This window comes from Bufo bufo, chromosome 2 (genome assembly GCF_905171765.1).
Source record: "Bufo bufo chromosome 2, aBufBuf1.1, whole genome shotgun sequence".
NCBI lineage: Eukaryota > Metazoa > Chordata > Amphibia > Anura > Bufonidae > Bufo > Bufo bufo.
This window is the reverse complement of record NC_053390.1, coordinates 53,898,985-53,922,223: the sequence shown is the minus strand read 5'-3', so window position 1 is coordinate 53,922,223 and position 23,239 is coordinate 53,898,985. Positions and strand designations below refer to the sequence as shown.

At 42.7% G+C, this 23,239-nt stretch overlaps 1 protein-coding gene across 1 annotated transcript in view; it reads right to left on the bottom strand.

The window, feature by feature from the left end:
- The window catches only part of MYO5B (myosin VB), a 207,303-nt gene that overhangs the window by 92,013 nt on the left and 92,051 nt on the right, over positions 1-23,239 (bottom strand). Inside the window, exon 5 of the mRNA XM_040421102.1 lies at positions 4,790-4,946. Coding sequence (XP_040277036.1) covers positions 4,790-4,946 — 157 coding nt within the window. The remainder of the gene's footprint in view (positions 1-4,789; positions 4,947-23,239) is intronic.

The following is a 23,239-nucleotide window of genomic DNA, read 5'->3' as shown; positions in this document are numbered from 1 at the left end:
GTTTCCGTTGTGTTTCCGTTCCGTTTTTCTGTATGGCATATACAGTATACAGTAATTACATAGATAAAATTGGGCTGGGCATAACATTTTCAATAGATGGTTCAGCAAAAAACAGAACGGAAACGGAAGACATACGGATGCATTTCCGTATGTGTTCCTTTTTTTGCGGACCCATTAACTTGAATGGAGCCATGGAACGTGATTTGCGGGCAATAATAGGACATGTTCTATCTTTAAACGGAACGGAAAAACGGAAATACGGAAACGGAATGCATACGGAGTACATTCCGTTTTTTTTGCGGAACTATTGAAATGAATGGTTCGTATATGGAACGCAAAAAACGGCCAGTAAACGGGGGAAAAAAACGGTTGTGTGCAGGAGGCCTTATCGGTGCGGATCCGTCTGTGCAGATACAAGACGGATCCGCACCGAACGCAGGTGTGAAAGTAGCCTTGACAAAACAAAACAAAAAAAACACAAAAAAACTATAAAAATGAAAACAAAGGAAAACATTTGCACTGTAGAATAGGCAGCTATTTGTAAATCAATCAGAACAAAAAATTTCCAAAAATTCCCGGCCTCTGGTTCCTCGGATGTTTTAGGATTCTGTAGTTGCACATTTTACAGAAGATGGTTTCTCGCTGAATCAGCCAGGCCACATCACAATACTGCCTAATAAATTCCTATTACAAGTGGCGCTCACTTTATGGAAATGTTTCTGCCACCAGCGAAACCAGAATTTATCTGGACCATAAAACTGATGCGAAGGGAACTGCTTATGAAGACCTTCTCTGTTCTCGAAGGAACCTGAATACGTCTGGACTCTAAGGTCAGGTTCACACACAAATACAGCAAGCGACTAGGTTGTTTACTATAATCAGTGAATTCTGTTGAGGACAATTAAAATCTTGGAATATCCCTTTAAAGAGGTGGTCTGGAATACATTTTCCAGGGCTACAGCTCGTTGCAATCACCACCCAACCAGAGGTTGGCAAAGATCTGTTCTTGGTCATAAGACCACTGCAGCCAATAAATGGCCTCAGTGGTCATGCGTGCAAGAATGGCTGCTGAGTCACCGGCATTTTTTATTATGTCGGACAACCCCCTTTTAACAGTGGGTACCTGGACAAGAAACAGAACATGACCAAATGACTTATATGGGAGAGTATTGTGGGCATGCTCTGTGACTTGTGCTTGGAATATCCATTTAAAGGGGTTGTCTGGCATAAATAAAAAAACAAAAAACAAACAAATGGCAGGCAGTAGTGTATTAAAAAAAGAAAAGAAAACTCACTCACCTCACAACACATTCCGTTCCAGCTTTGCAGCTCCCAGCGGACAAGGACCTGATCATGGTCACAAGACTGCTGCAGCCAACACATGGCCTCAGTGATCATGTCTGCAAGAATGGCTGCTGAGTCACCGGCAATTTTAATTATGCCGGGCAACCTCCTCATACAACTTGCGGTCCGCAGCATAGGCACTGTCCGTGTGATTGCCGTCTGCGGACGTGGACCCATTCACTTGAATGGGGTCCGCGATGCGCCTCTGATGGTCCACACCACAAAAAAGTAGTACATGCACTCCTTTTTTGCGGTACGGAGGCACGGACAGAAAAACCACAGAAGCACTCTTTAGTGCTTCTGATCCGTGCCTCCGTTCCGCAACGCAACAAATCTTCCGGATAGTGGACCCATTCAAGTGAATGGGTCAGCAATAAGTGATACAGTGTGCACATGACCGGTACCCGTATATTGCGGACCCGCTGTTTGAGGGCCGCAATACAGGCAATACCGGCCAATGGGCGTGTACATGGACAAGAAACAGAAGAAATAGCCACATGACCAATTGAATTGTATGGGAGAGTGTTGTGGGCATGCTCTGTGACTTGTGCCGCCCCAATCACCTACCGTTCATGGCGGATCTTGTGTTATCTCCCTCCAGCTTTATATCAGAGATGATATATTCAGAAACAGATTACTACCTAATGAAATCTGCAATTTAAGGCCACGCAAAACGTGGATCCATAAAATATGTATTGAGTCCGTGGTTCATCCGTTGTTTTTTTTTTGTTGCAGATCTATTGACCTAAATGGTTCTGCGGTTCACATTTTGTGGCCAAGCATAGGACATGTTCTAACCCTTTGTGGAATGGACATACGGATGTGGAAAGCACATGGATTAGGCCTCATGCACATGATCATATCCATTTTTGTAGTCCGCAAATCCTGCAAAGACCCGCAATTTGCAGACTGCAAACCGGATACGGCCGTGTGCATGGGGCTTAAAAATGTGTCCTATTATCTATTGAGCGGTCCTCTTAGGGTTTTCACGCAGCGGTCAAGGGACTTTAGTTTGCAAAGCGGAAAAGTTCCTGACAAATACAGGTGAGGCACATGATTTGTAGGTGCTTCATCTGCACTTGTGGGTGAGCAAAGTACTACCCTAAGGCCGCTGCGCGAACAGTCTGGTCTTAGGGTAGCACCCCATGGAATGCCGCAGCGGTGTTTGCCTCCATTTTCATAAAAAAAAAAAGGCATCTGTTACATCTAGACTTTGTGGTGGATTTCACTTTATGTATTGCAAAGGGTGAAACCTGTGCCACAGGTCGATATCAGCCGCAGGGTGTGCATGAGATTTTACAGCACCAGTCACAGAGCATGCCCACAACACTCTCCCAATCGGCCATGTTCTTCATGTTCAGGTACCTGTTGTAAAAGAGGGTTGTCCTGCTTAATTAAAAACGCTGGTGACTCAGCGGTGAAGTGACGTTATTGCACACATGACCTGCTGATCTGCCGGTACTTGTAAGGCTACTTTCACACTTGCGTTTTCCGGTATTGAGATCCCGCAGATCCGGAAAATAAGGTTTCCGTTTAGTCCTCATGTATTCTGAATGCAAAGAGATCCGTTCAGGAGGCATCAGGACGTCTTCCGTTCCGGCAGCATTCCGTTTTGTGACAGGACACAAAACCGCTGCAAGCTGCGGTTTTGTGTCTGGTCATAAAAACAGGAAAAAAAACAGATCCGTCACTGAAAACAATCCGTCATCTATAAAACTATATCCGTCACCCATTGACTTTCAATGTATTTAGTGACGGATCCGTTTTTTTCCCTTTTGAGATCACACAACCGCAGCCTAACAGAACGGAGGCATCCTGATGTGCGAAATCAAAACGGATCCATTTATTCCAGTGTTGAGATCCTCTGCCGGATCTCAATACCGAAATTAACAACGCAAGTGTGAAAGTAGCCTAGGGGTACGGCCAAACAGTCAGGTTTCTGCATGCCGTTTTGGAGGCCAAAATCAGGAGTGCATCATAAAGGAGAGACAGTCTACAGGACAGACATGACTTCTCTTCCAAAACTGCATCAGGTAACTTGGCTCTGTGGCCTTACCTGAATATGCTAAGGATTTTCCTCCCGCCACCCCTTAAAGGGGTTTTTGGAAGTTTAAAACTGCATAAAACATTGTGATCTATAAAGATATATCAGTCACTTAAGCAAAAAAAAAAAATCTTTTACTTGTCCCCCAATACTCCTGGTGCACTTCTAGTATTGGGACGTGTCCGATCTCCAGAATCCAGTTTTCAGATTGCCGTACATTTCCGCCAGTTTACGTAACATCAACTACATGGGCAACCTCAGCGTGCTACAGCGCATGTGCAGTACATACGCTATGCGCATGCACTTTGAGCCTGCCCATATATTTGATGTCAGTAATGATGACTGTTGCATACTCTCCCAGAATTCATTGGAAGCCGTCTCACACCAGGAGAGGTATAGAGTGGGCTCAGCATGCATGTGGAACCTGCACTCCCTGAATTTTATGGTGGCCATTAAAGCACATAACAGGTAGTACTTAGTGTTAGGTTCCCGTCTTACAGAGATCGCCTTGACAGCGGCAGACGGGCCCAAATAATTTTGTACAAAATGTATTTGCCAAGAATCTCAAATTTACTAAATAAGCGTAGCATTAGCACCAGTATATTTTCTATTACTATGGCATTATTGTACTTTATTTATGTTTGCAGAGTGCTGTTGCATTGTGTTTTTTTTACTTTTTACATTGGGGGCGGAAACCATCAGGCCTAGATCACATGTTGGATGTAGGACACATTATCTAGCATGTTACCTGAAGCAGGGAGATATCAGGTCACATGAAACTTTGACATAATAAAAACTTCAATAATAAAAACAGTACAAAAAGCGCTACGCTGTTTTTGATACAATTGCATTTTGAAAGGTCAAATAAATATATTTCGCTCATAAAAACAGCAAGCGCAATGAAAATGGAAAGGAAAATGCATGCACTATTTGTGGTTGGGGATTTGATGTACCTCAACTGCTACATGTGAATATACCTTCACCGTCAGAAAGACAAATATAAAAAATAAAAGAATGCAATGCGTCTCTTACCCCTGGCGATCTGCTGTTTATACTGTAGGCATACAGTATAGGGCCAGCCATTCACATGTGCTACGTGAATGGAATAAAAAACATATTCCGTATCACAAAATGACAATATCTGACACAAAGTATCAATCTGTGCCACAAAATGGTGACGTAGATCACAAAAATGTATCTTTGCAAAATTATATTGTGTCCCAAATGTCATTCTGTGATGGAGAACAGTATTTTGGGTAATCCGAGCAATTTATTTGCAAAAATGTACGTACTGTTTACAAGAGGTGCCACATAGGCGAGACCACCACCAAGAAATGTGAACATGCTCTACAGGTTAGCAGATGAGGCACGCTCCAAGCATCCATGCGTTTGACGTCTCACCTCCATTATGGGACTGGACGCCAGGACCTTTTCCTCCACGTTAGTTTCGCTGGCAGAGCCCCCAACAGTGGCGAAGTACCTCATGGCGTACTTGGCAGACACGGTTTTCCCAGCTCCAGACTCTCCACTTACAATGATGGACTGGTTCTTCTCATCCCTGGCAGGTAAGAGGAACAGTATCAGCGCTGTGGGATTTAGCTAAGGCTGAGTGCACACAAGATGATATTACAACACAGAAAATGGACCATTCATTTTGTCCTGGACAAAACCCCAAGGCCAATCTTCGAGGCCATGTCCACCTTTACATCTATTCTTTTCATTGGTGAAATGTGATTAAAATAAAAAAAAATGAACCATTTTGCAAATAGTCTTGATTAAATATATCCTACCGTTTTGTGTACACAGCCCCTATGCGGACTACAAACAAAACCTTGTGTATTACAGTGCATTCAGAAAGTCTTCAGACCCTTTTGGTTTTTTCACTTTTTGTTATGTTGCGGCCTTGTGCTAAAACAAAACATTTTTTTTATTTTTTATTCAACATTCCCCCCATCATTCTGGACCCAACACCACATAATGACAAAATGAGAACAGGGTGTTAGACACCTTTGTTAGAAAATGTAAATCTTGCGTTGAAGTAAGTATTCAGACCCTTTACTCAGGACTTAGTTGAAGACCCTTTGGCAGTGACTTCAGCCTCCAGTCTTCTTGGAGATGATGCCACAAGGTTTCCACACCTGGATTTGGGGATTTTCTTCTATTTTCCTCTGTAGATCCGCTCAAGCTCTGTCAGGTTGGATGGGGACCGTCGGTGGACAGACATTTTCAGGTCTCTCCAGAGATGTTCTATTAGGATCAGGTCAGAGCTCTCAAGGACGTTCAGAGTTGTCCCAAAGCCTCTTCTGTGTTGTCCTGTCTGGGTGCTCAGGGTCATTGTCTTGTTAGAAGGTGAACCTTCAGCCGTCTGAGGTCCAGAGCACTCTGGTTCAGGTTTTCATTAAGAATCTCTCTTTACTTTGCTCCTTTCAGCTTTCCCTCAACCCTGACCAGTCTCCCTGTCCCAGCCGCTGAAAAACCTCCCCACAGCATGACGCTGCCACCACCATTCTTCACTGTAGGGATGGTACTGGGCAGGTGGTGAGCAGTGGCTGGTTTCTTTTAGACATTACACTTAGAATCGAGGTTAAAGAATTCAGTCTTGGTTTGCAGAGAATCTAGTTTTTTAGTCTGACAGTCTTTTAGTTGCTTTTTTGCCAACTCCAGGCGGTTTTCATGTGTCTGTTACTGAGGAGAGGCTTATTTTTGGCCACTCCGCCATAAAGCACAGATCGGTGGAGTGCTGCAGTGATGGGTGACCTTATGGAAGTATCTCCCATCTGCACCCAGGATCTTTGGAGCTCAGCCGCAGTGACCATTGTGTTCTTGGCCACCTCTCTTACCAAGGCCCTTCTCCCCCAATTACTTAGTTTGGAGAAGTGGCCAGCTATAAGACATGGTTGTTCCAATTTGTACCATTAAGGCCCCTTTCACACGGGCGAGTATTCCGCGGGGATGCGATGCGCGAGTTGAATGCATTGCACCCGCACTGAATCCCGACCCATTCATTTCTATGGGGCTGTTCACATGAGCGGTGATTTTCACGCATCACTTGTGCGTTGCGTGAAAATCGCAGCATGCTCTATTTTGTGCGTTTTTCACGTAACGCAGGCCCCATAGAAATGAATGGGGTTGCGTGAAAATCGCAAGCAAGTGCGGATGCGGTGCGATTTTCACGCACGGTTGCTAGGAGACGATCGGGATGGAGACCCGATCATTATCATTTTCCCTTATAACATGTTTATAAGGGAAAATAATAGCATTCTGAATACAGAATTCATAGTAAAATAGCGCTGGAGGGGTTAAAAAAATAATAATAATAATTTAACTCACCTTAATCCACTTGATTGCGCAGCCGGCATCTCCTTCTGTCTTCTTTCTTTGCTGTGTGCAGGAACAAGACCTGTGGTGACGTCACTCCAGTCATCACATGGTCCATCACATGATCCATCACCATGGTAAAAGATCATGTGATGGAACATGTGATGACCGGAGTGACGTCACCACAGGTCCTGTTCCTGCACACAGCAAAGAAAGAAGACAGAAGGAGATGCCGGCTGCATGATCAAGTGGATTAAGGGGTAAGTTAAATTATTTTATTTATTTTTTTAACCCCTCCAGCGCTATTTTACTTTGCATTCTGTATTCAGAATGCTATTATTTTCCCTTATAACCATGTTATAAGGGAAAATAATACAATCTACAGAACACCGATCCCAAACCCGAACTTCTGCGAAGAAGTTCGGGTTTGGGTACCAAACATGCCGATTTTTCTTACGAGAGTACAAAACGCATTACAAAGTTTTGCACTCGCGCGGAAAAATCACGCATGTTCCCGCAACGCACCCGCACATTTTCCCGCAACGCCCGTGTGAAAGAGGCCTTAAAGTGCAACTGTCATTCTTTTTTTTATTTTTGTTATGTATCAGGGCAGTGATACTGACCATTTTTGTAATACACTTTTATTACTCAAAATGGGCCACTTTAGAGCTATTTTTCTAATAGAAATGTGCGATTACAGTAATTAAAGTATATTACAAAAATGGTCAGTATCACTGCCCCTACACATTACAAAAATAAAAGAAGAATGACCGTTACACTTTAAGAATTATGGAGGCCACTGTGCTTTTGGGAACTTTCAGTGTAGCAGAATTTCTTTGTATCCTTCTCCAGATCTCTGCCTCCACACAATCCTGTCTCTGAGCTCTACAGGCAGTTCTTTCCTCCTCATGGCTTGGTTTTTGCTCTGATATGCATTCTCAGCTATGAGACCTCGTATAGACAGGATGGTGTATTTCCAAATCATGTCCAATCAGCTGAATTTACCACAGGTGACTCCAATCAAGGTGTAGAAACATCTCAAAGATGATCAAGAGAAATGGGAGGTCCCTGGACCTAAATTTCAAGTATTGTAGCAAAGTTATGTCCATGCAAAATTTTTGCTTTTCATTTTCAATAAATCTGCAAAAACATCTAAAATTCTTTCTTCACCTTCTCATTATGGGATATTGAGTGCAGAATCAAGGGAAAAACTTGAATTTATTGATTTTAGCACGAGGCCACAACCTAACAAAAGGTGAAGAGAGAAAGGGTCTGAAGACTTTCTGAAGGCACTGTCTCTCTGTATTTTGACAACTGTTTACTATCGTGGTTCTCTGACATCACTGTGTCTAACCTCTTTAGGAATCTTGACGTAACCGTACGTCAGAGTGAAGCTTTACTTTGCGAACCTCAACATACAGCTATATTAGGACGATGGCAACAGCACTGCGCATCTACTGCGACAGTTGAGATTGTCGCTAGATCCAATCCTGACCGCTTAACTCCAACTTCAGCATCTGAGCAATTAGAGTGAGGGGGCTCCAGCAGGGTCTAATAGGCCACCTACAGTATCAGTAGTATACAGACTGGCAGACATAATACACTGCACTAACTAAGTAGCGTAGTGCATTATGTATGCAACCAAAGGATAGCTGGTTCATCTCTTGTGAGACTAATAAAATAAACTGCCTCACACTTCGTTCATCCTGCCTCACAAAAGTCCTCATACAGCTCCATCAGTTGAAAAACAGAAAAAATATGGCTTTTGGAATATGGAGACAAAATAAAAATGTGATTTTTGGTACAAAAATAATCATAATCAAATCAACCTGCAGTACTGTGACATCATTGTGCTCATCTCTGTACTGTGACATCACTGTGCTCATCTCTGTACTGTGACATCACTGTGTTTATTATCCCTGTACTGTGACATCACTGTGTTTATTATCCCTGCACTGTGACATTACTGTGTTTATTATCCCTGCACTGTGACATCACTGTTTATTATCTCTGTACTGTGACATCACCGTGTTTATTATCCCTGCACTGTGACATCACTGTATTTATTATCCCTGCACTGTGACATCACTGTGTTTATTATCCCTGCACTGTGACATCACTGTGTTTATTATCCCTGCACTGTGACATCACTGTGTTTATTATGCCTGTACTGTGACATCACTGTTTATTATCTCTGTACTGTGACATCACTATGTTTATTATCTCTGTACTGTGACATCACCGTGTTTATTATCCCTGTACTGTGACATCACTGTATTTATTATCCCTGCACTGTGACATCACTGTGTTTATTATCCCTGCACTGTGACATCACTGTGTTTATTATCCCTGCACTGTGACATCACTGTGTTTATTATCCCTGCACTGTGACATCACTGTGTTTATTATCCCTGTACTGTGACATCACTGTGTTTATTATCCCTGTACTGTGACATCACTGTGTTCATTATCCCTGTACTGTGACATCACTGTGTTTATTATCTCTGTACTGTGACATCACTGTGTTTATTATCCCTGTACTGTGACATCACTGTGTTTATTATCCCTGTACTGTGACATCACTGTGTTTATTATCCCTGCACTGTGACATCACTGTGTTTATTATCCCTGCACTGTGACATCACTGTGTTTATTTTCCCTGTACTGTGACATCACTGTGTTTATTATCTCTGTACTGTGACATCACTGTGTTTATTATCCCTGTACTGTGACATCACTGTATTTATCCCTGCACTGTGACATCACTGTATTTATCCCTGCACTGTGACATCACTGTGTATTATCGCTGTACTGTGACATCACTGTATTTATTATCTCTGTTCTGTGACATCACTGTGTTTATTATCCCTGTACTGTGACATCACTGTGTTTATTATCCCTGTACTGTGACATCACTGTGTTTATTATCCCTGTACTGTGACATCACTGTTTATTATCTCTGTACTGTGACATCACCGTGTTTATTATCCCTGTACTGTGACATCACTGTATTTATTATCCCTGCACTGTGACATCACTGTCTTTATTATCCCTGCACTGTGACATCACTGTGTTTATTATCCCTGCACTGTGACATCACTGTGTTTATTATCCCTGTACTGTGACATCACTGTTTATTATCTCTGTACTGTGACATCACTATGTTTATTATCTCTGTACTGTGACATCACTGTGTTTATTATCCCTGTACTGTGACATCACTGTGTTTATTATCCCTGCACTGTGACATCACTGTGTTTATTATCCCTGTACTGTGACATCACTGTGTTTATTATCCCTGTACTGTGACATCACTGTGTTCATTATCCCTGTACTGTGACATCACTGTGTTTATTATCCTTGTACTGTGACATCACTGTGTTTATTAATCTCTGTAATGTGACATCACTGTGTTTATTATCCTTGTACTGTGACATCACTGTGTTTATTAATCTCTGTAATGTGACATCACTGTGTATACTGTGACATTATGCCTCCTTATTTTGTCTAGCATTTATGCCAGAATCTGTAACGGAGGCCCCATATGGACACTACAACACATAAATTAACAAAGTGTATCACATTAAGGGTCCATTCACAGGTCCATAGTTTTGGGTCTACATCCGTTCTGCAAATTTGTGGACCGATTCATTTTAATGGGGCCGCAAAATATGCGGACGGCACACCGTGTGCTGTCTGCATCCGTAGTTCCATTCTGCATCCTCGCAAAAAAAGATAGAGCATGCCCTATTCTTGCCCGCAATCGTGGACAAGAATAGGCGTTTCTATCATAGGTCCGCAAATTGCGGAATGCACACGGGACGGTATTAGTGTTTTGCGGACCACAAAACAGTTACGGATGTCTGAAGGGACCCTTATGTACACAGCTCTGCTATATCTGGATGGTCAAGTCAGGTGAACACCAGTAATCAGTTACACTGATGCTATGACACAGTAAGGGGTTAATGATCCCTGAACAGTCAATCAACTCTTCTACTGAATAACTGGAACTGACGTGTCAGCACAAAGTGTGGAGAAAACATTAACTACATCCAATTAAAATGAACAGGTCTGTGCGGGACTGCGCTGTACACGGGGCACAAGTCTTATGATTGATAAACTAGTTACATGTTTCTCCTATACACGGAGGCAAGAAGATGCAACTAAATATGGTCAGCCATTTTTTTTTTATTTATTGAGCAAACCCTTCTGGTCACCCGTCTGCATTCAAGTATTCACAGACCCTTCCCTCCTGTCCTCATGCTGACCAGTCTTGTGTATGCTACACCTATGTCTTTCTTGCCTACTTAGTTGGCGGTTTCTGATACGTGGGGGCTGCTTTTAGCTATTTCTCATGACGTCAGGTCAATATCCAGGAGCAGCGAACCACGGAGGAGCAGAGGATGGGAGTGATGGTGGCTCTGGCTGTAACTGTTATTCACTGAGGCAATCCAAAAACCGATTCTACCTAGGGCTGGGCAGTGACAGAGGGGTCACACCCTTTCATCCCTTCATTTTGGGGCTCCTGTCTGGCGGCTGTTGGGGTGCTCTTCATGTTGTAGATTTGGTGCGGGTGCAACAAAGGAGATGTAGGGTGCAGTGGCCGGCAAATAGGGCTGGAGTCAGTAACCAGGCCAGATGTAGACAATAAAGAAGTATTTCTTTGTTAAAGGGCTTCTGTCACCCCACTAAACTCTTTTTTTTTTTTTTTTTTGTGTACTTATAATCCCTATCCAGCGATATATCTATACATTATGTTATTAATCATTTTCGTTCAGTAGATATGTAAAAAAACGTACTTTTATGATATGCTAATTACCTTTCTACCAGCAAGTAGGGCGTCTACTTGCTGGTAGAAGCCGCAAAAAACCGCCCCCTCCTCCTGTTGATTGACAGGGCCAGCCGCGATCTCCTCCTCCGGCCAGCCCTGTCAGCATTTCAAAAATCGCGCGCCTGTGTTGATTCGGCGCAGGCGCTCTGAGAGGGGGCAGCGGCAGGATGGTTAACCCTAACATATCCATACAAAGCTATACTGGGTAGTACAATGCATTAAATAACAGGAGAGGCAGGATGGTTAACCCTAACATATCCATACAGAGCTATACTGGGTAGTACAATGCATTAAATAACATTACATACTGTCACATTTAAATAACCAGAAATAATTTGTAAATACCCTATTCTGGGGTACTGTGCAGACAGGCCCTGCTGGTTAAGGCTCCATTCACACGCATTTTGCGGAACGGAATTGCGGACCCGCTCATTTCTATGGGGCCACACTATGTGCTTTCCAGATCCGCACTTCCAGGGTCCGCTATTCCGTTCCCCAAAAAAATAGAACATGTCCTATTTTTGTCCGCAATTGCGGACAAGATTAGGCATTTTCTATTATAGTGCCGGCGATGTGCGGTCCGCAAAAGGCGGAACGCACATTGCCGGTGTACTTGTTTTGCGGATCTACAAAACCCATACAGATGTGTGAATGGACACTAAGGGTGCATTCACATGACCGTATGTATTTTGCGGCCTGCAAAGCGTGGATCTGCAAAAATAATGGATGACGTCTGTGTGACATCCGTGATGCATCAGTTTTCTTGCAGATCTATTGTAACAATGCCTATCCTTGTCTGCAAAACGGACAACAATAGGACATGCTTTGCAGGGCTACGGAATGGACATACGGATGCGGACAGCACAAGGTGTGCTGTCCGCATTTTTTTGCAGAACCATTGAAATGAATGCGGATCGAATGTGAACCGAAAATACGGTCGTGTGAATGCCCCTTAAAGGGATTGTCCCATGAAAAATATTCTTACGCTTTCAAACCAGCACCTGGATCTGAATACTTTTGTAATTGCATGTAATTAAAAATTCTGTACAGCCACTGAGCTATTCAATAAAATGTATCTGTATAGCGCCACCTGCTGTATTTTTTTTCTTATTTCTTTGACCTGCTCACTGAGATGGCCGCACATACTCAATTTCATCCTTCAACTGCTTCCTGAGCTGTGATAGGGAGAGCACAGACACGCCCCCTGAACTGCAGCAGAAAGGACACTCCCCTTGAGCTTTCAGCTTGATATAAATGTAGCAGAGCAATGAATGTGGAGATCTCTGGATCCCTGTGAGGTACAGGGCTGGTTCAAGAGATTGTCATGTACGATATGATGTCTGATTTTCATGTTTTTACATTAGTCATAGGATAACCCCTTTAAGTGTTTTGGAGGAGCGTGGCTTTGGCTTGTGGGGTGAACTAGTAAGAATTACAACAAAGCAGTGCAGCGTGATACATCAAACTATACTTGGAATGCCTGAACACAGTGCTAAACAATTCCTACGCAGCTCTGGGTGTGACTAGAGTTCAATACACAATGCAAGTACAGAATAATGGATCGCAAGCAAAAGTGGTTTCCACTTCTATGAATGGGTCAGAACCTATAACTAATTTCCATATAAATGTATTACACATGGGCTCAGCTATGTACCATGAAATCCTGCCGAATATTCGCCGTCCCTCCCTGTATCTTGTAGGTCATAAGCCCCTATCCCACTAATAGAGAAATACCTTGAGTCATCAGAAATGCATTTTTTGCCGCTGTCTCAGAGGAATCGGCTGTTAATTTACATTTACACCTTTCCTTCTCAGTAATTATCAGGCTATCTGGCAAGGGAAGCTGCTGCAGAACCTCCAGGGAAGCAGAGCTGTCAATTACAGCAATATGAGTGCATACCTGTGCAGCCTCCAGTTACTTCAAAGACCAAGGACACTGATTCAGACCTGTTTGGGCAGAAGTTCCTCATATGCTTCACAGATCTAAGCCGCCGGGGCCTGTAATTTTTAGCGGCAGCCTTGTAGTAAGTTTAATTAGGCTAATTGAAAATGCCTGGATTTAATCTTGCCTGACTTGTCAGCTTTAGTAATTACTTGCATTTCCAATATTTCTGGGGCATCTTTTCTTAGAACTCCGAGTTGTGCATCACCTCTGTTATTCTTCCTGGAAATGTATAAATAAATATATAATTGGGCGTTACCATTCCGCTTGTCATTAGGATGTGTCCCTAACATGATCAGCACTGATCAAACAAATGTCAAACAACGTAGGGACATGCTCTTTTAAATATGGGAATGGTAACACCCAGTTGTTAATTTATTCACATATTTCCAGGAGGAATAAAAAAGGAAGAGAGAAATGCAGAGTCCACAAAAGATGCTCCGCCATTGTTGTTTGCCTAGTAATCCTGTCCAGTATGTTGGGCATTTTCATACATATACAATATTATCTAATGACATTATAATCAAAATGAATGCTCATCTCATTGCCTTTAAGAATAAGATTCAGCCTGAACCAAAGTTTTGTTACATGGCTGAAAAAAACCAAGATGAGTTCATGGCAAGTTCAGTTTATATATAATAATAATAATTGTGAACATAGATGGACATTGTATTTAAAAGTCAGTGCTAAAGATATGAGACCATCTGTTAAGGAGTATGCCAACTCCCTAAGACATCTCTGTCTAGAGGGGACAAGGTTACTTGATAAGGACTCACGTCCGTATCACACACCTGGTGTATGAGGTTCAATTTATATATTCATAATTATATATATATATATATATATATATATATATATCTCTGCATGGTATATTTAGTTTACAATATATGTTAATCAATAATTCATATAATGTGTTATCTATGTGTAACAATGTATCGATTTATATATATGTTATACCATGTATTTATCATTTAGAAGAAACAACTACGGAAACAACTCAGTAAGTTTAAGTTAATTGGATTTCAAAACAATAGTTATTCATGGGAGTACATAAATGAAATCTACAAGTTCCGATGCCCAGCATCAAAGCCGCTACATAAAATTTTCATCGTCAACCCATATTTCAAAAGATAAGAGAAGACAGTCAACTCCAACTAGTCCAGGATATAGGTAATTAAAAGTGTAAGGAAAAGACCTTCCTCAGTGATTTATGGTAGATAGGTCAAAAAGTTCATGTGAAAGTATTATTAGATATTTAATTTTAATGCTTAAAAAGTTGTTATATTCACCTACAGTACCGCAGTGCCATCTGGAGGCAGATGGGCAACATTATATTATTTCATTATTTGTCCTATGCCATATTAGGAGTTGAAATAACGTCATGAGGTTATTAGCATACGAATACACCCACCCTACCTGATTGGGAATCCCTAATCTAAAGGGGATGATTCTTAGATAAGGGGGGGAATAATTATTCGTGTGCGGAGTAGCAGAAAAGAGGCGATCAAGGAAAAGGGATGAAGAGAAAGGAGCTAGCAAGAGAAAAGAAAGCTAGCTAGTGGAGGAGAAGTTGAGGTCTATCAAGATGGAAGCCATAATGAGATGCGCTATGATGGACCACCCAGCTTTCCTAGGAGCAGAAGTGAGATTCCTGCTAGGACTTGGTAAGAGACACAGAAAATGATATTTCATTTTATTAAGACTAATTTGATAGTGTGGGTGAAATAATACCATCTAGATTGGCGAATAAATAAATAATTAAATAAATTGATCATCTCCATATTGAGATGTAGTCTTAGGATATTGTGAGGCTTCATTCTACCTGCAGAAGAATCTAGACTCATAATCTAGCAAAGCATTAAATGATTGCTTTTATATATATATATTGATATTGATAGAACATTCTTCGCCAAGCTAAGTGATGGATTCCCACAAGGAAGATTTGTTTCAAATCCTTCCCATTTAAGATCCTAGATCCCTGTTATTTGTCTTAATAGTCTTACCAAAGTTATATTCTTGGATGGATTTGCCCATCTTGAAGTCATGTGATGTGTAGTTGGTCAAGGGGTGGAATGTATTCAGCATTCTATATTGATGTCTAGGATTAGACATGCCCATCCTGATATCATGAGGTTTTCTCTGAACAGAAGTAATGTATATAACTTATGTTCCTACTTTGATATCCTAACCTAATAATAGCTTGGTTATAATGTGACAAGTTATTTCCACTCACATGTATTGTTTAGCTTGTAATGCTTTATATTAACGCTATATATATTCATTTGCATGTATCATTGTGTTTATTTACTTATATATGTTTATAATCTTGTAACCAATAAATCTGCATATTTTTATAATACCTGTGTATCATTGTATAATGCAGAACTACATTTCATCATTAACGTCATCTCACGTCAAAAAGAGCTTATTTATCTGAGGAAATAGTCGGACTCAGATGTGAATTGTATCAATTAGGTTGTCTACAATTCACCAGGTCATGATTTTAAGAAGTTATGACAAATTTTATAAATTTTATTTTTTTATGGTTAATTATTTTTATGACCATAATTAATAATTCTTAATTGAATTATTACCACCCGACAAGTACCTTGTACTGATCCTGAGTTACATCCTGTATTATACTCCAGAGCTGCACTCACTATTCTGCTGGTGCAGTCACTGTGTACATACATTACTTATCCTGTACTGATCCTGAGTTACATCCTGTATTATACTCCAGAGCTGCACTCACTATTCTGCTGGTGGAGTCACTGTGGACATACATTACATTACTTATCCTGAGTTACATCCTGTATTATACTCCAGAGCTGCACTCACTATTCTGCTGGTGGAGTCACTGTGTACATACATTACTTATTATCCTGTACTGATCCTGAGTTACATCTTGTATTATACTCTAGAGCTGCACTCACTATTCTGCTGGGGGAGTCATTGTGTATATACATTACATTACTTTGCAGCACCTTCCACTACATGATGAATGGAGACTTGTAGTTGTGGCACCGGAGTGACAACGAAAAAGCTGATCAATGGAGGTGAGGGATGTCAGACCCTGCGGATCTGTTACTGATGGTCTATCCTGAGAATAAGACATCACCGTCTAAATCCTGGAAACCCCTTTCAGGCCTCATGCACACGACCGTTGTGTGTTTTGCGGTCCGCAAATTGTGGATCTGCAAAACACGGATGACGTCCGTGTGTCTTCCGCAATTTGCGGAACAGCACGGACAGCCATTGATATAACTGCCTATTTTTGTACGCAAAACGGACAAGAATAGGACAGGTTTTATTTTTTTTGCGGACCACAGAATGGAGCAATGGATGCGGACAGCACACTGAGTGCTGTCCACATCTTTTGCGGCCCCATTGAAGTGAATGGGTCCGCATCCGAGCCGCAAAAACTGCGGCTCGGATGCGGACCAAAACAACGGTCGTGTGCATGAGGCCTAAGAAGCAGTATAAGATGTGGATTGAAAATTAACTTTTGCTTGTTTCTCTCTTAAATTAGTCCAATCAAGGTTTTAAAAATGTGAAAAGCAAACACAATCGATCAGCTTGTGAAGATGAATGTGCTTTTTTCCGCTTGCAGATGAAAGCCTCATTACTGAGGGAACAGCATTGTTCGGTATGTGACCATTGAAGTGCACTGGGGCAAAATAATTACAGCCATCTGCATTTATGTTTAATTGGAGTGCCCGCATATCTGAATATTTCTGTGTAATGAACACCAGCACAGCTACCCAACCGGAATGTGCCATCCTGCCCGGATCACAGTCCACATTCTTAGACTGTGTATAGAAAAACAAGGGTAACTCACCCTAAAAAGTAGTTACTATATCAAAAGTCTTTGTTTTTATCGGTACCATTATAGAGTTTCTTCTGATTTTTGCAAAACAAAGCTCCAAGTTCCCACCACTAGAGGGAGCTGAAGAGTTTATAGTACCAATATTATTTCCTATTTCCGTCTATGGTGAGCTGTGTAAAACTGTATGCAGTGAGCTCTCCCTAGTGGTGTCTGCAGGCAGACAGTGTTAGGGCAGTGGGTGTGGAACCACTGCGTCAACAAACTGGGGTGACTTTGGGATAATCCTAAGGAAGTTATCCTGGCAGTCGCCTGGTTTGCACTCTTTAGCACCTATACACGTATCTGGACTTTGCTGCAGGGGAGCCACTAGGCTGCAGCCAATTGGTGTAGTCCGGGTATTGTTTACAGCTGACCCACGGGGGTCAGAGACACCTTTGCAGAGCAGCGACAAACAGGGAAACATAGTCATAAACAAGCCAAGGTCAGGGCTGCTGGAGTATGTGCAAACCTGTTAAGTAGGTCCAAGGTCAGGCAGCAAAGGGTTAATACAGTTGACAGGTAAAGGTCAGGTCAGGCAGAAGAGGGTCAGAATCCAGGAATCAGGCCATAAGTCAGTACATGGGTAGCCAAACAGATACAGTGCCCCTTCGCAGAATTAGCAAGCTAGACAACCTATTGGTCAGACACCCTCCCATAGGGGAAGGTGCCTAATGTACCCCAGGGTGTGTGCGCTGGCCTTTCAAGGGGCGGGAAACGTGCCCCTGCCCTATGGTCAGGACTGGAGACACCTGCCCTGTAAGCGCAGGCTGCGGCTTGCAGTGGAAGAACAGACATGGGACTCCAACGGCCGTACCCGCTGCTGGTAGGAGAGCAGCGGCAGTGGAGTAATGTGGTGTCCGTCCTGAAGAGCGGAAAAGCGGTGGGCATGGACCAGAATGTTATTTTACTCTGTCTATGCAGCTTTGCATCAGAAAAAAATTTGTACATAAAATGCATAGATTTTTTATTTTATTTTTACCAAACATCTAGACAGTGAACCCAAAAGAGACTAAAAACCCTCTAACTAGGCCAAAATGGCTTCAGTACTGAACAGACACATCATTTGCTGCCTGCAGAAAAAGGTTTTCCGTACCTTCATCTTACCCCGCAGCAGCGCTCATAATATATCCCCCAGCGACAGATACATCCTAATGAAACCTGCGCCTGAAATGGTTTACTTTGCTGAAATTGTTCTCTTTATGGGTTCACGGAAGTTCAGCTGCTTACCATAAGACTGCCGCCTGCACTCAAATACACAATGAAGACGTAATACACAGATGTGGGCTATAGGAAATATAGATCTCATCATAGGGACAGGACATCCACCTATTTTGAACAGGTCCTAGTTCTGAAAACCTGACAATAAAGGGGTCCTGACAATGACCAAAGCTTATGTCAGCGGGGGTCTGGAAGCTGGAACCCCGAATGATGGAGAACGAGTGTGTCCCAGAAATAGTCGTCATGTACAACTCACCGCTAATGGAAAGTCTGAAAGCCGGCAACCACCCATATGACATTTGTTCAGGTGATTGTCTCAAGAGTAAAACATTCTGCATATACACTAATTAAAAATTTTGTATAACCACGGAGTTATTCAATAAAATCTGTCTGTATAGCGCCACCTGCTGTTTGTTCTTTTCCTGATTTCTCTGTCCACCTCAGTGACATTGCTGAGGTGGTTGCACATGGTGAGTGACATTGCTGAGGTCACATGCTCCTCCGGATCGGCCATCAATATCAGATTGGTTGTGGACCGATTTCCGACACCCCTACCGATCAGCTGTCTCTTCCTAGGCCAGTGACATCACGTTCGTCGGGTTGCATAGCCTATATGCTGCTCGGTCCCATTGAATTGAATGGGCCTGGGCGATATAGTGTTTAGCACTGTGGTTGACATGCTATGAGGAGGCCGCAGCCCTCACTGGAGCGCCGCAGCCTCTTCAAATATATGATGGGTGAAGGTGCCGGGGGTTGGACCCACACCAATCAGATAGTGATGCCTATCCTGAGGACCAGGCATCAACATTGTACTCCTGAAAAACCCATTTAAGCCCCCATTCATACGACCGTATTTTTTGTCCGCATCCGATCTCCATTTTTGGCGGGTCAGATGCGGACCCATTCATTGCAATGGGCTCACAAAAAATGCGGACAGCACACTGTGTGCTCTCCGCATCCGCACGTCCGTTTCGCAGTCTCACAAAAAAGATTCAACATGTCCTATTTTGGTCCGTTTTGCGGACAAGAATAGGCACTGTTAGGGCTCATGTGCCCCGTGCTACGGACTGCAAATAGCGGTCCGCAATGCATGGGAACTGTCCATGTGCACACCATTTGCGAATGCGGACTCATTGACTTTAATGGGTCTGCGATCCGCAAAAGATGGTCCGCACTGCAAAAAAAAAAAAAAATGTACATGTTCAAATTTTTTTTCTGCGTTGCAGCGGCATAGACCGAAAACCCACGAGAGTACTCAATAGTGCATCCATGGGCTTCCGATCTGTGCCTCCGCTCTGTAGCTTAAAGATTGCGGACCTATTCAAGTCAATGTTGGTGTTTGCGGTCCGCACACACACTTGTGTACAAGCCCTTACCATGAGTACGCAAAAAAAGCAGGGGCAATACGGCCATCAGCCGTATTTTTGAGGATCCGCATTTTGAGGATATATGGCCGTGTGAATGCACCTTAATAGGGTTGATCCTGCTGACAGGTGTTCATTAAAGTGGACCACTCCTGACATGCCTGTTTTAATAGCTTCATGCATTCCCCATGTAATAACAATTCTGGAGCCTCTAGTCTCATGGCTCTATGTTGTGCCGTTCCTTTATTATTTCTACTAGAAGTTATGAATGAATTGCTAGCAGTCTGCAGTAAGGGCACGGAGGGGAGGTAACCAGTTGGGGGTGTGTACACCTGCACAGACTCACTCTATCCAATCAGAGCTGCTATTGTCAGACTGTGCAGGTACACCCCCCACCTGGTTACCTCCCCTCTGTACCCTTACTGCAGACTGCTAGCAATTCATTCATAACTTCTAGTAGAAATAATAAAGGAACGGCACAACATAGAGCCATAAGAATAGAGGCTCCAGAATTGTTATTACATGGGGAACGCATGAAGTGATTACAACAGACATGTCAGGAGAATGGACGGGTCCTCTTTAAAGAGGGTAAAGTCTGGGCTGCATCCGGAGTCATAATGGGAGTGAGATTCAGAATAAATAAAAAAAAATGCTAATTTACAAAAATCCATCAATTATATCCTTAGGGTGCGGCCACACGGTCAGGTTTCCTGATGCAGTTTTGGAAGCCAAAATCAGGAGTGGCTGATAAAAGGAGAAAAAGTATAAAGGATGGATACAATGTCTCCTCTTTTCTGAATTAACTACTGGTTTTGGCTTCCAAAACTGCATGCAGAAACCTGACCGTGTGACCGCACCCTTGCCATTTCGCTCGGGAATGTATTTTGCTCCATTGCAGTTTATATCAGCTGGAATGACATTGCTTTTTACACGGGAAATCCACCTTAAAAAACTTTTCTGTCACTTAATCATATGAGAAAATGTCTGACTACCGAAGAGCTCTGGATGATGCACATGGCGCCAACGCCCCTTCAATTATGAATCAGCAGGGATTCAAGCTCACCCGATGCCACGGTGGAACCAGTCACTGGTTTTACAATGTTTTTTAAGGTGGACCCAACTGAGGTTTAAAATATTTCTCTACCCCCCCCCCCCCCTTTCGATCTGAGGAAATGTCAAAACAGCGAACTGCGAAAAGGCAAGACGCATTTTCGCACCTCCGTGTGATAGATGCCCGGGCACATTCTCGTCTGTTTACAAGGTTCACATCAATTGCGTTTAAAACTTCAGATCTGTCTGCTATATTCCTCCAGGTCTTCACACCAGTGGCGGAGGATCCGAAGAGAAGTCCATTTACCGCACAGCCTGTGGGATCGTCTTCCTACACGGTGGTACACTAATCCTTATGTGCAAAAATTTGTGTGAAAAACTGTGTGTTTGGCCTAAATTTCAAGGGACCTGACGAAAAAAAAGGATACAGTGAGGGCTCATGTACACGAACGTATTTTCTTTCTGCGTCCGTTCCATTTTTTTTGCAGCCCGCAAAAAAAAAAAAAAGTTACTCAATGTGCATTCCATTTCCGTATGTCCGTTACGCAAAAAAAAAAATAGAACATGTCCTATCATTGTCCGCATTACGGACAAGGATAGTTCTGTTCTATTAGGGGCCAGCTGTTCTGTTCCGCAAAATACAGAATGCGCATGGACCTCATCCGTATTTTTTGCAGACCACAAAATACATACGGTCGTGTGCATGAGCCCTAATCCAAAGTTTTATACAGGTAAGGGCTCATGCACAGGAACATATTTTTTTCTGTTTCTGTTCAGTTTTTTTACAGGTCCGTATGCGGAACCATTCACTTCAATAAGTCTGCAAAAAAGCAGAAATGCATTCCATTTCTGTATGTCCGCATGGCCATTTTGCAAAAAAAATATAAAAATGAGAACATGTCCTGTTCTTGTCCATTTTGCAAACAAGGACCGCAGAAAAACGGATGTAACACATCATCTGTGGTTTTTTTTTTTGCGGATCCGTGTTCTGGGGAACGCAAAATACGTACCGTCGTGTGCATGAGCCCTAAAGCACTAGATGAATATCTGAGGAACCTAAAGAATTGGGTGAGACCGGCCAAACAGCTAAGGGTATTTTCACACTAGCGTTAATATTTTACGGTATTGAGATCCGTCAGAGGGTCTCAATTCAGGAAAAAAACACTTCCGTTTTGTCCCCATTCATTGTCAATGGGGACAAAACGTAACTGAACAGAATGCTCCGAAATGCATTCCTGTCACGGAAGTTCCCGCGACAGGTGGCAGGAGATCAGTGAGACTGGCAACACGTGGTTTGATCTGACATGTTTCCCGTTTGGATCAAATGACGTCTGTGTTGTTTCTGGTGCTTGCCACATCTTCATTCCCCATTTGTGGCTATTATGGTCATTTAACCCTCTCTATTTATTGTTGTTTCTCCCACAATGCTGTGCAGTTTATAGCTTCTGTTGGAGTTGTGGATAGCTGGTGTGTGGATTTCGGCTGAGTTCCTGGTGCTGCCATAGCCACTTGAAGTTAAGTGTTTTCTTTCCCTTTTGTATTTTGTTTGGGCTATTTTGTGTGTTGCATTTCCCTGTCATTTGTATTAAGGCCTGAGGGAGACTCCTGTTCGTCCTTCCTTTTTGAGGAACAGGTTGTCTCAGTCCTGACATTAGTACCAGGGTCCTATAGGGTGAGTGAGGACACTAGGTATTCCTGTGTATGAACTCACCTACCTCTGGGGTCTGTTCATACTGGTAGTTAGTCAGGTCTTTGATAAGGGTTTTACGAGGAGGTGTCCATCTCCTTTCCCTAGTTTCCAGGCCTTATTGCCTCCTATTTTCAGTCTGGTGTTTCCCTCCCACACCCGAACGTGACAATTCCGTTCCGTTCTCATACCGGAGAGCAAACCGCAGCATGCTGCGGTTTTCCTACCATCATGGGATGTGGAGCAAGACTGATCCGTCATGACCCACAATGCAATTCAATGGGGACGGATCCGTTTTCTCTGCCACAATAGAGTTCATGACGGATCCGTCTTGGCCATGGTAAAGATAATAAAACCGGATCTGTTCATAACGGATGCAGACGGTTGTATTATCAGTAACGGAAGCGTTTTTGCTGAACCCTGCCGGATCCAGCAATAACACTAGTGTGAAAGTAGCCTAAAGTGTATGCGGTGAAGATGTCCTGGCTTTCCCGTGACAGCAGATGTCGGAGGAAAAGAATGATTGGGCATGTTGGCTTTCATTATATCCATCCCTGAAACAAACTAATAGCTACG